The sequence below is a fragment of the Leguminivora glycinivorella genome, chromosome 8 (assembly GCF_023078275.1).
Source record: "Leguminivora glycinivorella isolate SPB_JAAS2020 chromosome 8, LegGlyc_1.1, whole genome shotgun sequence".
NCBI classification, from domain to species: domain Eukaryota; kingdom Metazoa; phylum Arthropoda; class Insecta; order Lepidoptera; family Tortricidae; genus Leguminivora; species Leguminivora glycinivorella.
The window spans coordinates 25,902,725-25,918,196 of record NC_062978.1 but is presented as its reverse complement, the minus strand read 5'-3'; the positions used below and the strand labels follow the sequence as shown (position 1 = coordinate 25,918,196).

The following is a 15,472-nucleotide window of genomic DNA, read 5'->3' as shown; positions in this document are numbered from 1 at the left end:
TTGAAATGTGGGCCGCGACGACCTTTCACCGTTCGATCTCAGTTTTGAAAACAGGAAGGGGTTGCACTAACCTTTTTCTACATCCCTCATTTCATACGCAAGCTTTCAGTATCGTTACAACTAGGGTTCTAAAAAAACGATTTTTTTTCCTGGCTTAAAAAAAACGTAAAAAAAACTGTTTTTTTCTGGAGTATGTTTTTTTTCTAAAGGACGAAATCTCAAAATTTGCAAATCTGTTAATACTTTTCTACGGATTTTTAGACTTTATGTTAACTATTAAACGAATTTACATTTAATAACTTTAATTTCTGGTTTTATAAAACTAACATTTACACAATCTATAGTTAGTAGTTGGCAACACCACCGTCTCTCCACGCTCCACGCCGCATCGGTGATTCCCCAATAAACGTTTGCATACTGAATGTTTATCGAATTAAAATGTACGTTATTGGCAACATAAGTTATTAGTTGAAGAAATATGTGAAGAAAGGAGAAGAAGTAAAGGCAACAAAAATGCTCTGCCACGTACCTGACTATTTTATAATCGCGAATAAAGCGATTTATATCCTTTAACCTAATTAACGCAAATTATTCCGGAAAAAGTTGTCAAAAGTGATACAGGGGATGCGCCTGACCTGACATAGCGTTGCTACTGCCAGTCTGTTTTATACTTTTCACTCTTGAGCAGTTTAAGTGCGATAGTTATTAATTTTGGTGCCATGACCAGGATCCCGACGACCACAGTTAAGATGTTTGAAACGTTTTAAGTGACTGTTGCAGCATACAGTCGTGACATTCTCGAGTGCATCTCGAGCGTGTGCAATGCGTTTGCGATATTCGTTTCACTCACGACCTGGTTCTGAAATCTAAACACGGATCATAGTGACGCTAGTTGCAGTGTGTCTCTGTTTCAAACGTTTGAAAAACAATTAGAAGCCTACGTCATCGAAAACAATATTTATAAAATTGTATCCTTCATAACGCCATTAATTGAAAATAGTAAAAAAAATAACAATACACTTAAATATTGTTCATACTTGTACGTACGTACGTTGTTGTTGTTGTATGTACCTTAATATTGTATTGTCTATAGACGCACTTTATTAATTATACATTCGTGGCAGAAAACGTGTCTGAATTATACGAAATAAACAAATATTATTGAATAGTCTTAATTTGATACAGATTGACTGTCCCACGTTAAACTCGAAAAGGTTTGTGACGTGTGTTGGTTGGTACCCACAGTGGGTACCTACCAGTGGCGTAGCGTCGATGCAACTCGATTCCCAACGGGTTCCCTAAAACTCTGCAGTATCTGTAGAAGTCCGTACAGTCGGCCAAGAAAGTGGTCTACCAGTTTTTACAAAAGTTTCTTGAAACTCTAACGATCGCTAAGGTTGACTTGACACACGGCATGACGTAAACATCATATATAGACAGAGTGATTGCCATTGACATAATATTATTACAAGCGGAAATCGACCTTGTTGTCTCATGACGTTTAAACGAACCTCACCCGTAGGGTGGTACTGGTAAACCACATTTTTGGTCGACTGTACAAACCAGATCCCAAAAACCCCTCCGGCTTTAAATGTTCACGCGTCGCCACCTGACCGCCCTGCCTACTCAGATATATACAATTAAATATACATTTATCTATCTATCTACATATAACATCGATATCTGTGCACATCACACAAATAAATGCTCTTACCGGGATTGGAACTTAGGACACCATAGGCTTAGCAGGCAGGGTTACCTACCAGTCACACCGTCCGTCTAATTATAGATAACAGCCATAGTTCACTGATATACTTTGGAAACACCTAGATCCTCCTTATGCTTACAAACCATATCCAAAAATCGAAAATCGTTGTCTGCTTCTCTATTTCTCGAAAGATCATGTAATATGAAAGGAGACACTAAAAAGCAAACCAAACAATTCTCTATTCTACAAAATTTATTTAGCAAACAACGCCTGTATGTCCTTCCCACTCAGCCCTTTCGTCTCCGGGACTCGGAAGTAGGAAAAGCATGCGTTCCCAAGCGCGACGCATGCGAAGCCAAAGCATGCGCCGTGCATTCCCACCAGGGATAGGATGGTGGGGAAAATGGCGATGAGTAGGAAATTGGTGAACCACATGCTCTCCATCAGGATCATTGAGGCGATGCTTTGGACCTGAAAGAAAGAAGTTCTTTAAAGAACAGATATTTCATTGGAGTTTACACAGCGCCAATTTTGTAAATTGTGAATAGTCAGAAGTCTTTGATTACGTTTAAGACAGTGTTGCATCTTAAAAATTTTACAGTTTATCGTAAACCGAAATTTATCATGCAAAAGCTGACAAATTGTCACAGATCCCAATTGAACTAGGAGGCGTAAGTACAAGTTATGGTCCTCATTCATTGATCTGCCCTTGTTAAGCCTTTATTTGTCTTATTTTTAACTAGCAACCCACCCTGGTTTTGCAGATTATTAGGTAGTTTGGGTATCAAATACGCATCAAAATCTTTTGCGTAGTTTTAAAGATTTAGGCTCTCATAGGGACACATAGACTGCGCGACTTTGTTTTATACTATGTAACAAATGTACCTCCGGACTGAAGACTTCAGCCATTAACACATAAGGAATGGGTCCAGCGCCGTAGTTGAACAAAAAGCAGAAGACCAGGATAGTCCCTGCAGTTAGCAGCGGTGGTGTGCCCGACTGTAGCTGGGCACCTAGAGCGCCCATGCAGAGCGCCGATAATACTGACGATGATATTATTAAAGCCTGAAATAGAAAGAAAAAACATTTATTCATGACCTCAAATTACTTGCACATAACACAAAAAGATAGATACATATCTACATTTGCCACGAAATGATCCCGACTCAGCCTGGGAGGGCCAAACGCAGATCTTCCGTCGGGGCCATAATTATAGCCAAAAAATCATGGTGAACAAGACGTTTCTTGTAACAATCCAGAGGGTGATATGTTTCGTGAAATAAATACACCTATATTAAAGAATGCAAATGCTCCGACGATTAAGATCTAGTAAAACATAGTCGAGATCATTGATACATACAGTAGCCATACCAAGCAGAAGTTTCCTTATTGTTAGTCGAACTTTTAAGTACAGAAAATCTTTCTGTTCAAAAATAATGACAATCTCTTGCAGGATTCAGTTTAATTAGTCACTAACCCGGACTTAAGTTGTACTACTGACCTAAGGTTAGCCCTGTAGGATTCAGTTTCAGCTATTAACCAGAAGTTGTACCATTGACTTGGGATTAGTCGTTTAACTCAGGGTTGTTGGCTAAAATGGCTAACCCCGGAACGTGCATAACGTACCCGTCTTCCAGCCTTGTCTGTGATGGCCATCGCAAGTGCGCAGCCACCGAAGGAAGTCAGTGCGACCAGCACAGAACAGAAGCTTGATGATTTGCCAGGCGCCGCTTTTGCGAAGATCTGCCCTGCGTATACTTGCACTGCAACGGCACCCATCAAGACCTGGGAGAGTAAAATCATTTAATAAGTGGAAAATGTCTGCCTAGGAAGAAACTTAATTGACGTTTCTGCTTGTTAAATTGATTTAAGTTAAGAAGTTGCAAGACCAAATAAAAAAATATTGGTGACACCTTACACAGATCAACCTAGCCCCAAACTAAGCAAAGCTTGTTGTAATCTTGCCGAGGAAGCAATTAAGTGAGAAGATGGTGCACTTCACACTTGAAAACAAAGTAACAGAGTAATCAATGAGAAAAGAAAAATAGCTAGATGTTTATTTTCTCTGTAAGAAGAACAATGATAACAATAAACGATTTTACCTGTAGTGTTAGTATTGTCCCGACTGCTAAAAAGGCTCTACGGCTGGATCGGGACGTGACTGAAACGAAAGTATTTATTAAACAAAAGTTTAAAATGCCGAAAATTTTACGAAACAATTTGTAAATGAACTTACATAATAATTTCCAAGCAGGCACTTTAGGCGGAATCACAACTTCGACTTGGTCAGCGTTTAATTTCTCTTTTTCGCCTTCCTCCACCTCTGGCCCTGAAAAAGCCATAGTATTTATTACCTATAAGCACCACGCATATTTAAATGCAAATGTTTTTGAAAGATCACTGTAGCGGGTCTTAATTTTCGCCCGGAATTTATTTCTATTTTTTTTCCATTTTGTTTTGGATCGCAACGTTGTACACTTTATAAAACTGACTTGAATGTGTCTTAGAGAGGTTTACAATTTTATTGTACTCATGGAGTAAAGGTCCAGAACTTGATATACTGATAAAAAACTAAAAGATCATTATGGCGCATTATATTTTTACATAATATGATCTCATCGGAAGATCAGCGCTGGAAGTCACAACTCACGCAACATGCAGAGATGAGGTCATTTCGTGGCATTTCATTCCTTTCCTTTTTTATTGTAATGTATAATTTGTCTTGTCTCTGTTTGCGAACACAGATATACCTTTCTATATAGCTTTACCTGTTCGTACACTGGCCATCTCAATCGGCGAGTAAAGCTGCTGTCTCATCGCAGAGAGCTCCTCAAGGACGCTTTTGGACGTCGTTGATCCGTCCCTGTAGTGCGCTAGCGCTTTTAGCGCCGCCTATAAATAAATACAATCTTGAAGACTGTTGCCGGTAAATTTATCTTATTTAATACAATAAAGCACGTGTTAAAGCATAAACAGGACGCATTGAAAGCAACAAAAATTATTCCGAAGCTCAAGTTTCAGTGCTATCCTGGCTCAAAAAAAAACAAAATTGTGATACTGCTATAAAGCAGGTTGCTTTGCTAGTCCGTCGCCCGCAGTCCAATTGAATTCGCAACCCACAGTCGACTGCTACGACACGCGGGAGAAAATGGGCGTGGAAATTCTTAGCTCATCAACAGGTCACCATCACCACAGCGGCGAAAGAAAATTTATAGCAAAAAATATAATAGCGGTTTTTAAAGAGACCGGAATTTTAACACCTTGCTGGACATTACTCCAGATACATTAGAAAGAACAATGGGATTACGCCTTCAGGCGTTTAGTGTCCAGTGTTAAGATGTTCAAGTAAGTCAATTATATCTTACCTGTTCCTTGTTCTGTCTAAGGAGGAACATTGGGCTCTCTACGACCAGCGACAAAAGGACGATATTGATGGCGCAGAGGGCCAGGTTTATGAGAATGATGGTGCGGTAGGAGATGAACCAACCGTTCAGATACGATACAATCGCACCCATGAAGTAAAATGTCACGGTTGCTGAAAAAAGAGATACAATATTTTTAATTTATGACAGTTTATTCGCGCTTTTCATTTGTATTTATACCTCTATTACGAGGTCGGTGTTAACAAGCATGCCGGATAGTAAGCAGTCATTGTAGCCTATTTGCAGCTGCAACTCCAGTCATGTTACGTCCGACTGCCGACTCTGACACCCCAGACCACCTTAGAACTCTGGCAACCTCACCAGCAGCAACACAGAACTAAGCACAGATTTTATAACATAGATCCACCCAAACGCATCTACTTAGCGTGCCCAAACTCATTGTTAGTCTAAATGTCTAGGTACGGAAGGTAGGGACGGACGTCCCTATACTCACAGCTTTCGCGCATCAATTTGCGTCATTTTTTATGATATTTCTTCAATCTTAACTATCCTGTGCACCTTGAGTAAGATCTAGTGATTGAACTTCAGGTTTTTTCTCTTTGAAGCACCTACCTGAAGCTAAAGACCCTCTAATGGCGGGCTCTGCTATTTCCGAGATGTATATGGGTGCGTACACGACATACGCCCCGCCCGGAATCCCGCCGATGAACCGAGCCACCATGATCGGCAACGCGGACGATGACATGAATATTGTGACCCAATGGAACTGGAAGAAGATTAAATGTTTGTCTTTTCCAGTTCTCGGGACCATGGGGTCCCGGACTTTTGGGAGGCGTGCGTGGGGCCGAAGCCAACAGCGCAGATGCCCTTTAAGACAGTTTAATTTAAAGTAATGTGACACTAGCCGGCGATTGTCCCTGTCCGCACTATAGAATGCACCCAAGGACAAGCCCCGGTTAGTGTAAAACTATTGCAATGAAAAGAAACAAATTATACTGGGCTATTGGGTTGAAATGTTTGTGTGCTAGTGACCGGTCTATGGAAAGGTCTATGGCACCTGCCTTGATCATATGTTTTAAAAACACGAAAAAATAGGCAGGCGGTGACTCGCCAACTCACTATATGGGTCCCCGAAAACGGCCGCTCGCACGGAGCGACAAGGGGACAACATAGCGTGAGCGGCTCAAGGTGTGGAGAGGTGTGCGCCGCTTTCTACCCAGTCTGTACGAAACAGCCACTGTGCCAACTCGCGTCTTATGCATATTTCACTTCCACCCTGCGAGCATATAGCTCTGGCACCCCACTCTGGACGGCCGGTTAAGGCAAGCCAGAGGTGAGAATCCTGCGGCCCCTGCTCAGTGTTCACTCCGGCCGGCCAGTGAAGGCAAGCCGGAGGGAGGGGCCTGACCGACTCTCGGGGGCATGGGACCCAAGGGACGCCACTTCCCATTCAGCTCGCCACAAGCTGCCCTATTATTATTATTAGCCCACATTGTCCCACTGCTGGGCAAAGGCCTCCCTCTTACTCTTCGACGTATCCCTATCCCTAAATGTTAAATAAATTCAACAAAAAGAAAAATCAGAATGGCACGAATTACTAGCAATATCTTGTCGGGAAGAAAAACATGAACAAAAGCACGAAAGGTACAAACATTCGAAGATTTGTGGATTTATGATGAAATGCTTAAAATGAGCTCGAAATATGCAAATCATAAAGCGCGTGACAACTAGTCATCTCTTGTAATACAAATTCAACTAGGTGTTATTGAAGAGACGACATCGACAGTATGACGGAATGTTTTAACACTTGAGTCGCTTATAATATGCTCTATCTGGTAAATCGACTCTGCCCTCTTGGGAAAAATCTACCCTATTCAAGGCGTTTGGTTAATAAATAATAAGCGACTCACTTATTAAAATAGCAACAAGTAACATTTTTGAGTCAACACTCATAAAATATCAAACTTTCAAGTTGAATCAAAAGTCTTTGACGGACTCAAAACTAAATTACACTTACAATATATGGCAACACCAGCATAATCGCCCCTAGTTTTCTTCCATAGCTATTTATCAGAGCTCCAGTTATAGCCGATCCGATCATGGCGCCCAAAGACGGTAAACTGCCCACCAGAGACGCTTGGAATTCTGTCATTGGTGTCTCCAAGATCGTACTGTTTGGTGATGTGAAGTGCTGAAGAGTGTATGAAGTCCACACATTTAAGGAACCCATCAGGAGAGCGGCGAATGAGGCTGAAATAAAAATCTATGAGCATTGATATGCAGTAAAGGCAGGTGAATATCGGGCAGTCAAAAGGGCTTACTAGAAATGACCATCATTCTGTTCGGCGGATATGAGGCAGGTATATTTAGGTAATGCAGGCAGACGTCCGTGATTTCAGCACACAGGCGAAAGCTGTCGTTATGTGATAGTCCTTTGATGTTCTTGTATTTTAAGGTCACGACTAATTTGGGTCATCGCACCAGGCAAGTGAGTATGTCCAGTATGGTAGGATAAAAAGTATCCCTTCATATAATGCGTCATGCGTGTATACTCGTACCAACGAAAATTTGCACAGAGACACTATTTGCTGCCGAACAATGAAAACTGGCCTGCTTTGCAGTGTTCAAGGCCAGAATTTAGCGTCGCCTTTGGTGGTCTAGTGTAAATAACTGAAAATGATGATTCGTATCGTACGCTATAGACCCTGGTTCGATTCCCAGGCTTCCCAGCTCGACCACCGGTGTTTTTTTATCGTTTTTTTTTTTCGTGTATGAGAATTATTTCAGTTGAAAGTAGGTCATCACTTAAGTATAACTTACCGGCCACTCCTGTCAACGTCTGCTGCGCCTTTCCCATTTGAAAGATTTTCTTTTACCAACACTTTTTCACTAAATTGTAACATAAATATTCCTATGAAAAACAAAGCTATTTGTTACTCTACAGAAATGGTTACTAATTTGAATAACAAGTGGCTTGAAATGAAACGTAACACACTTGTTTAAACTGATTTTCGGAAGAGACTGAGAAAATGTTAAGAAGTTCCACCAAATATATACTCTTTAGATAATGATTTATCTGAACTATTGAATATGTATTGCGAGATATTTTTATCATGTGGTGATTTAAAATGGAGGGCTATCAAAAATCTTGTTATTTGTTTATGTTTTATTTGGAGTTTGGAGATACCTACTATAAAATTAGATATGGAAAACATATGGCGGCCTTCAGAAGGCTCCTTATGCACATGGGACTTATAATGCTAAACATTTTTTTGTATTGCTATTCACTTGTGAACAGTCAGAAACAGTTACTTTTGAAACATTTCTCTAGGAATCTTAGGGTGCTTATTGGTTTTTTCAACATTTTGCAGTAGGTGCATAATGTGTTCAATTAGTGTGTCAATGGTGTAAGACTGAAATCATTGTTTTATTTCAATATACGGCCACAGGAAGATCAACTGACAGGACTTGAAGTTACGTCGAAGTCGGATGGTCAAGATTTGCTTCTTTACTTAAAACAAATAACCTGTCGAAACGAATATTGGAACGTTTTGCCAGCTGGATGTTTGAAATGTGGGCTGCGACGGCCTTTCACCGTTCGATCTCAGTTTTGAAAATAGAAAGGGTTGCACTAACCTTTTTCTACCTCCGTCATTTCATACGCAAGCTTTCAGTATCAGTAGTTACAACCCTGTTTATCGTGGTATTTCCTACAGCGTGTGTGGGCAGTGTGCAAAATCTCGACCTTGATACCTACGTACTTGTATTGTACTTGTAACTACTATCTCACATAGAAACAAAAGACTTACGTTGAGATTAAAATCGGTTAAGATTTTATCTGAAAGGACAAAGAATCAATAATTCATCAAATATCTGACTAATGATGACACAAGTCATTGCTTGCCGTATTTTGCATGTGTTGTACAACTTTACATCATATTTAAAAAAAACAAAATATTGTCTTCGGTTACCGCGATAGTTATTCATGAAATAAAACTATGGAAACGGATTAAATCGCGTATAATGAATTTACAATTCATCCCGACGTTTCGAACACTTTACAGCGTTCGTGGTCAACGGGTGACTGAGGAAAAATTACAATGTGCAAAAGCTACCCACATAATATAAGAAATATTAACGAACCATGACCATAAATGATATAGATTTCTAAGGCAGGTTCATACCTTTACCATTACTATGTTAAAAAACAATTAACCAATGAATCTACACAAAACTGACAAAAACATACTGCAAATGTCCAACACCATACAACACAAATGAATTGTAAATTCATTATACCCGATTTAATCCGTTTCCATAGTTTTATTTCATTTTTAAAGGAATTAGATGTTTTCTTTTTAAGAGTCAAACCATTGGAGGGTCAAAAAGATTTAGTAAAAACGTCACTTCTGTGGACAATATTATAAAAGTTAACGACTCTGGTACATTCGTATCCCGTTTTTCCTATTTGAGTGTCAAGAACTAAAAAATGTTTCCCGTCATTAGAATGTAGTCTAAAAATTAGCACTAGATTTTCTTAACTTTTGTAATGTCCACAGGAGAGATATAACCAATTACCCATACATTAAAATCTGTTTGACCCTGGAGCAATTTTGATAGCCCTGCCTTTACAGGCATTAAGAAAACGTCATAGCCTCCTAGAAGGTTGACGTTTAAAGTAACAGTTTCACCGACGAGGCTATCAAAATCCTTGCAAACTTCTGTCGGTCTGACTACACAGTCTATCGTAATCGTACGCCAAGTTGTTATATTTTGATAATAAATCGTACAGTAAATACTCTAGTCAGGTAGTCGCACCTGGTATTACGAAAATCAAAACAGGGTTTAAAATAAACTCACCTCTTCAGTAATAACCTATTCAATTTTGTTTTAAAAGACTGGGGTCATATGAATTAATTAATTTTTATTAAGCAGAAACGTCTGCTAACGATTCTAAACATTTTTATATTAAAGACCCCAACCCCCACCCACCCCAACCCCAGACGTCACCCCAAGACGTGTGTACAAAAGGATAGGCATGGAAAGATTTGCGAAGTCCGGCGTGGCTTCCGTAGCTCAATTGGTAAGAGCATTGCACGGATTGCAAAAATGGTGCGGGTTCAAGTCCCGCCGGAAGCGTAAATTTTTCCATTTTTTCCTTTAATATAAAAATATATGAATTAATTGTCACAGAGTTAAAGTGACAATCAGATATCACACGAAGTTGCATTTCTGCTGCGCCATTGCAGCGCCAGCGTTGATTGTGTCGAAGTAATTGCTATATTGCTGTCCATCATTAAAAAACTGCTATTCGATAACTGCCCTGCCTTGCCTTTGTGGTGACGGGTTAAGAATTTCACCACCCCCTTTCTTCCCGTGGGTGTCGTAGAAGGCGATTATGGGATATGGGTTAAATTGTGGTGTAGGCGAGAGGCTGGCAACCTTTCACTGCAATGCCACAGTTTCGTTTTCTTTTAACCCCTTATTTGCCAAGAGTGGCCCTGAAGCTTTAGTAGTTTCATGTGTTCTGCCTACCCCTTTATGGGATACAGGCGTGATTGTATGTATGTATGTATATATCCGATAACGGATAGGCCAATGTGTAAGCGCTCTAAGTCTAGTCTACACCAGCATGTCACGACTCACGATCTCTCATTATGGGTGGTTCCATGAAAGTTGGGTAAATTTCAAACATTTTTTGCCATAAGAGTTATTAAATAGTAATTAACTATTTTTTTGGTAAATACAATTATTTTAATAATATACTTTTTGTATCCAAAGAGGCCGGTCACTTTACTTGGTATTTATGGAGAAAATTGTGTTTTTTTGAAATCTGTGTTCTAGGGACTGACGGGCTGTGCTAGGGACTGATGACCTTCATTGTTAGTATAATAAAATTACATTTCTTTCTTATATAATGAGTATTTATTTAGTATTTCTTATTATTATCTTATTAATTGACACATTTGTAGCAAAATCCAATCAAACTATAGATTTATAAAGCAGTCTTTCGAGATACTTCTAGTCTCTCCCTTACCAACAAGAATAACCGGCTATTGCTGTCATCTTCGTAAAACTGACGAATAATCGCTATCATTTCGTTCTTGCTGTCTTTCTTTGTCGACTTTGTGCGATTAAATCCCAGATTTTTGTAACTCACAGCTTTATACTTCTTTACTACCGAACTCCATACTTTATACTTCTTTACTACCGAACCAGACAAAGCCGCTTCAAATGTATTTTTCTCCTTATATGTTCTTGTTTCCTTTTTTTTTTCTAAGATTTGCATCTGAATGACCTCACCAAATAGAGCTTTTTTTTACTGATTCTGCCTTTTTATTAGGACTATTCGCTATTTCTTCAATTTTGCTTCTGGGTGAGAGTGCCTTTTGAGATTTCTTAATAGTGCGTTTCAGTCTTTTGTACTTCTGTCTTTGATTAGCAAGTTTTTTCTTGAGTTCAGTAATAACATGGTTCTTCTTCTGTAGTTGTTTATTTCTAATTTTCCGTTGTAAAATACTTCTCCGTTTAGCTTCAGCTTGTTTTCGATCAGCAATATTGAAACAGCACGGAACGTCTTCATTATTTGCTTGTTGTTCGAGATTTATTTCTTCTGGTACCTGAGGATCATTTTCTCCATCAGATGATGGCGGCGTATTTTCATTCATGTATTGATCAGCATGCTGTTTGACAATTTTTTTATTTTTTCTGTAAGTTGCTGAGTAGGTGATCCAGTTCTTTTTTAATTTTCTATGCTCACGAGGAGTCATATCCTCAACGCATTTTCTCTGACCTTTTTTTTTTTTTGAGGTATTTTAATCTTTCCTTATCTTTGTACTCCGCAATAAAACTGGATCATTTTTTATTTTTTCTAATCGTTTTTTTGCTTGTTCTGACTTTTTGTTTGCTTTTTCTTCTTTAGATAACGGTATTTTCTTTTTAGGCGGCATATTCTAAAACAAACAACCGTTTCTTAGATTGACAAATCTATTTCAATGTGCCTGATCGTCAGTCCCTGGCATTTGCATCAGTCCCTAGTCACATTTACGGCTAGGGCCTGATGGTCTAGGGACTGACGAATCAGGACAAAATCCCTCTTAGTTTACTCTCAAAATGAAATGCCTTAAGTTGTAGATAATTATAACATCGTCACCAATAAAGCACATATACACACAAACAAAAGAGAATAATAACTATTTAACTTTTTATTAAACAACTCACCTAGGGACTGACAGATTGACTGGCACAGCACGTGTTTGCTCAGCGGGGACGCCGACCGCACTGACGCCAAGATGGCCGCTGTGGGTCGGCCCACGTGTGTGGCTAACTTAGTGTTATTACTTTTGAACGCTTCGGTTTTAAAATGCTCGTTTCGTTCGATTGCCGCGCATTTTCAAATTTACTAAGTGGCTAGGGCCTGACTGTAAATATCGATGACACTACTTTGTTAAAAAAAAAAACATGTAAAATAATGAATACTGTTCACTAAATTGTTTCGGTAAATAAGATGATGTAATATTTAGTGTGTTTATGTTAAATAAAGTTCAAATAACATCTGGGTATACTCAAACCGACAAACGGAAACATTATTTTGGAGATGTGACATGGCTAGGGACTGATATTAGGGAGCTAAAACGTAATTTTTCTGACAAAAAACAAATATGATCAACGCAAAAATGAGTGACATGATTAAAAATCGTTTATTTCATTACCAGACGTTTTTATATTGGGTACATACTATAAACTTATAAAAATAAACACTGGAACACAAAGTTACCCAACTTTTATGGAACCACCCTTATAAATTGTGCCTTATTTTGTCAACGCTGTTTAAATAATGGGATGGGAAAGCGCGGTCTGACTTTGTGGTACTTTTAAAGACAATTTCATTTATTCTCGTGGCCTGATAGCGTGCAGAATCCATTTAAGGGGCTCCACACGGTCATCGACTTTTGACAAGTTTTGAGTTGAAGCTCCTAAATTTGTACTACAGATTTATAAGACCAACGGCCATCGGTTCTTCAATCTTTCATCTCTGTTCGTAAGAGCCATATTTTGAAAAAAAAAAAAAAAAAACTTATTATTTTATGATTTTTTAAATATGGTCTAAATAAACACTTATCGAAATTTGATTTTAGTGAAGGATGTTACATACATGAAAACGATATGTTTGGAATTACCAACAATATGTTTGGTTTTGGCTTTTCTAAAAGTTCAAGAGAGATATTAATTTTTAAGTAATTAAAACCAAAGTTATTACCTAAAAACCAGTTTTTACCGTAAAATTGTTCAACTGTGATGCCAAATATCACAGAAACAATGAGCTGTGAAGTAATTATGAGACACTAGTTTGTTTAAAGACGATGCTGTCAAGATAGATAGATAGATAGATAGATAGATAGATAGATAGATAGAAAGAATACTCTTTATTGGCACACCTCAGCAAAAGATACAGTGGAGACAAAACAAATGACATCTGTCAATATGATTTTATTTATTTACACAAAGAAAATTACACACTATGACACTATACAAAACTATAGCTCCGTGAATTTTAAATAAACATTAACATGATAGGCTTTAGAAACTCTCATAACATCAATGGATTCAAATATCGAAGGTCATTGGCGCAAGGAACGCCCTTAATGGAAAATAGAGAGCACCTTTTAAGTGCAGTTTGAAAATATGGAAAGACTCAGGATTTTAAAGTAGTTTTAAGGATAAAAGGAAATCGATTATAGACGTTTAGCTCCCACGTTGGCATCAAAGATGATGAAAGCTAAGATACATAAGTCGTATAGCTTGAAGGTAACAATTTAATATTTTTTAATTACATCGATTATATTTAACATTCTGTGTCGGAACTGGCCTTCCGATTTCAAGTTTAAAATTAAGTTACGTTGCATATCATGCGGAAATACTCTGTAGAATTCTTCTCAGCGCTGCTCTCCAAATCGTATTGTGTCTGTAGCTCACTGGAAGTATTCTAGTTAGTATTTTCGACAATGTCGTTCACTGATCTTTCAAAACTGACCTAGCTGATTTTTTTACAGATTAGCTGCACAGAAAAGGGAATAATGTTTCTCATATTTCCATAAGAACCGTAATAAGTACTCAACGATACCTTATAGACTTATATAGCCTTAGAAATAATCTGGTTTCAACCACAGATGTCATATATACCATAGATCAAGCAAACGTATCTACTTAGCGTGTCAAATGAACTCAGTGAAATCCACTGAGTTGTCCGTCTTTACTCGCAGCTTGCAGCTTTCGGGCGTCAATTTTTGTAAGTTGAAGTCAACCAAAACATAAATAATGCCTCGTTACGTGATATTCAATTGCAACAACACAAAAATTATGAACAATCAAGAGCCTGAGACATATTTAAAATTATAGGCAAGAATCAACTTCAGTACAAAATTTGACACGCTCGGCCCCTATACAAATATATGAATTTGTTTCTTCTATCTAAATTAAGTTCTGTGGTTTCAACCTTTACCAAGGCGAATCAACTATTATTTAGTTGTTTATAATGAAAAAGCGATCCGCCTCGACTTTGCATAGGTAAATGTAAACCTTCCTCTCAAATGACTATATCTCGTATAAAAGAGGATTTGAATAGTTTTATTTCCATAAAAAACAATATAACCATATTAATACTCTTACTCATACTCATTTATTCATAATATTCTTAAAATATTACATGTCAACAGGGAATAAATTATTTTGTATCATCAATTCAAAACATATTTGTAACATCTATAAAATTAAGAGTCAATATTACAATAACAAATATTATACCATTATGTCTATGCCCTTATGCCTGCTATAAGGGTATAGACATAATAGTATTTAATAATAAAGCGTTAGAAATAGTCTGGTTGCATCTTTCACCAAGGCCGTTCGGAGCGGGGCAGCCGGCTGGCGGGATGTGCGCGCACGATCCTTTCCAAACCGGACACGATTTACTAGTAGAATGTTTTATGGATCAGCTAGATGGAATGCGAACGGTTTTGGAAAACCTCCATTAAGACAAAAACTGACTTTAATAATAGGTTGAGATTTTGATATGGATATGATATGGGTCTGATCAGAAGTCAATAGGCATGTTTTTGTTGAAGCAATGTCAGTTGAGACTCACTGGTCAGTTTCATAAATTTCATATAGCCTAATTTACATCTGCTATGAAAGTATACAGATCTACTAAATCAGAATACGCTACCCTGATTGTCGAGTACTGTACGAAGCTATAGTTAGACTAAGAGTTTTGGATGATTCACGGTTATTTTCATTAGACTTATATTGACCGGGATATAGACCGTGATATCTTACTTTTTTGATTTTTGTCGAGCTCCCGATATTTCGACGCAATTGCATG

The 15,472-nt window shown here is 38.2% G+C and overlaps 2 protein-coding genes across 3 annotated transcripts in view; one reads left to right on the top strand and one right to left on the bottom strand.

Annotated features, from left to right (window-relative positions):
• The window catches only part of LOC125228887 (cyclic AMP response element-binding protein A), a 242,443-nt gene that overhangs the window by 176,002 nt on the left and 50,969 nt on the right, over positions 1-15,472 (top strand). The window lies entirely within an intron of this gene.
• Positions 1,945-8,099, bottom strand: LOC125228884 (facilitated trehalose transporter Tret1-like). 2 transcript variants are annotated; one of them, XM_048133587.1, is made up of 10 exons: positions 7,912-8,099; positions 7,109-7,341; positions 5,704-5,857; positions 5,074-5,243; positions 4,477-4,600; positions 3,945-4,037; positions 3,811-3,869; positions 3,335-3,493; positions 2,594-2,773; positions 1,945-2,179 (listed from the first exon to the last, which is right to left on the bottom strand). In XM_048133587.1, the coding sequence occupies exons 1-10, from the start codon at positions 7,946-7,948 to the stop codon at positions 1,961-1,963; spliced, it is 1,428 nt and encodes a 475-aa protein (XP_047989544.1). In that variant the 5' UTR covers positions 7,949-8,099; the 3' UTR covers positions 1,945-1,960. The 2 variants fall into 2 exon arrangements, with proteins under 2 accessions (XP_047989544.1, XP_047989545.1); XM_048133588.1 differs by lacking the exons at positions 5,704-5,857; positions 7,109-7,341.

Excerpts from the sequence above, each read along its gene's own strand:
- LOC125228884 (XM_048133587.1), bottom strand. The coding sequence starts at position 7,948 with ATGGGAAAGGCGCAGCAGACGTTGACAGGAGTGGCCG. Across the intron at positions 5,858-7,108 it reads TGCTGGTGTTGCCATATATT|TTCCATTGGGTCACAATATT; the intron begins GTAAGTGTAATT and ends ATCTTCTTCCAG. Across the intron at positions 5,244-5,703 it reads TAGAGGGTCTTTAGCTTCAG|CAACCGTGACATTTTACTTC; the intron begins GTAGGTGCTTCA and ends CTCTTTTTTCAG.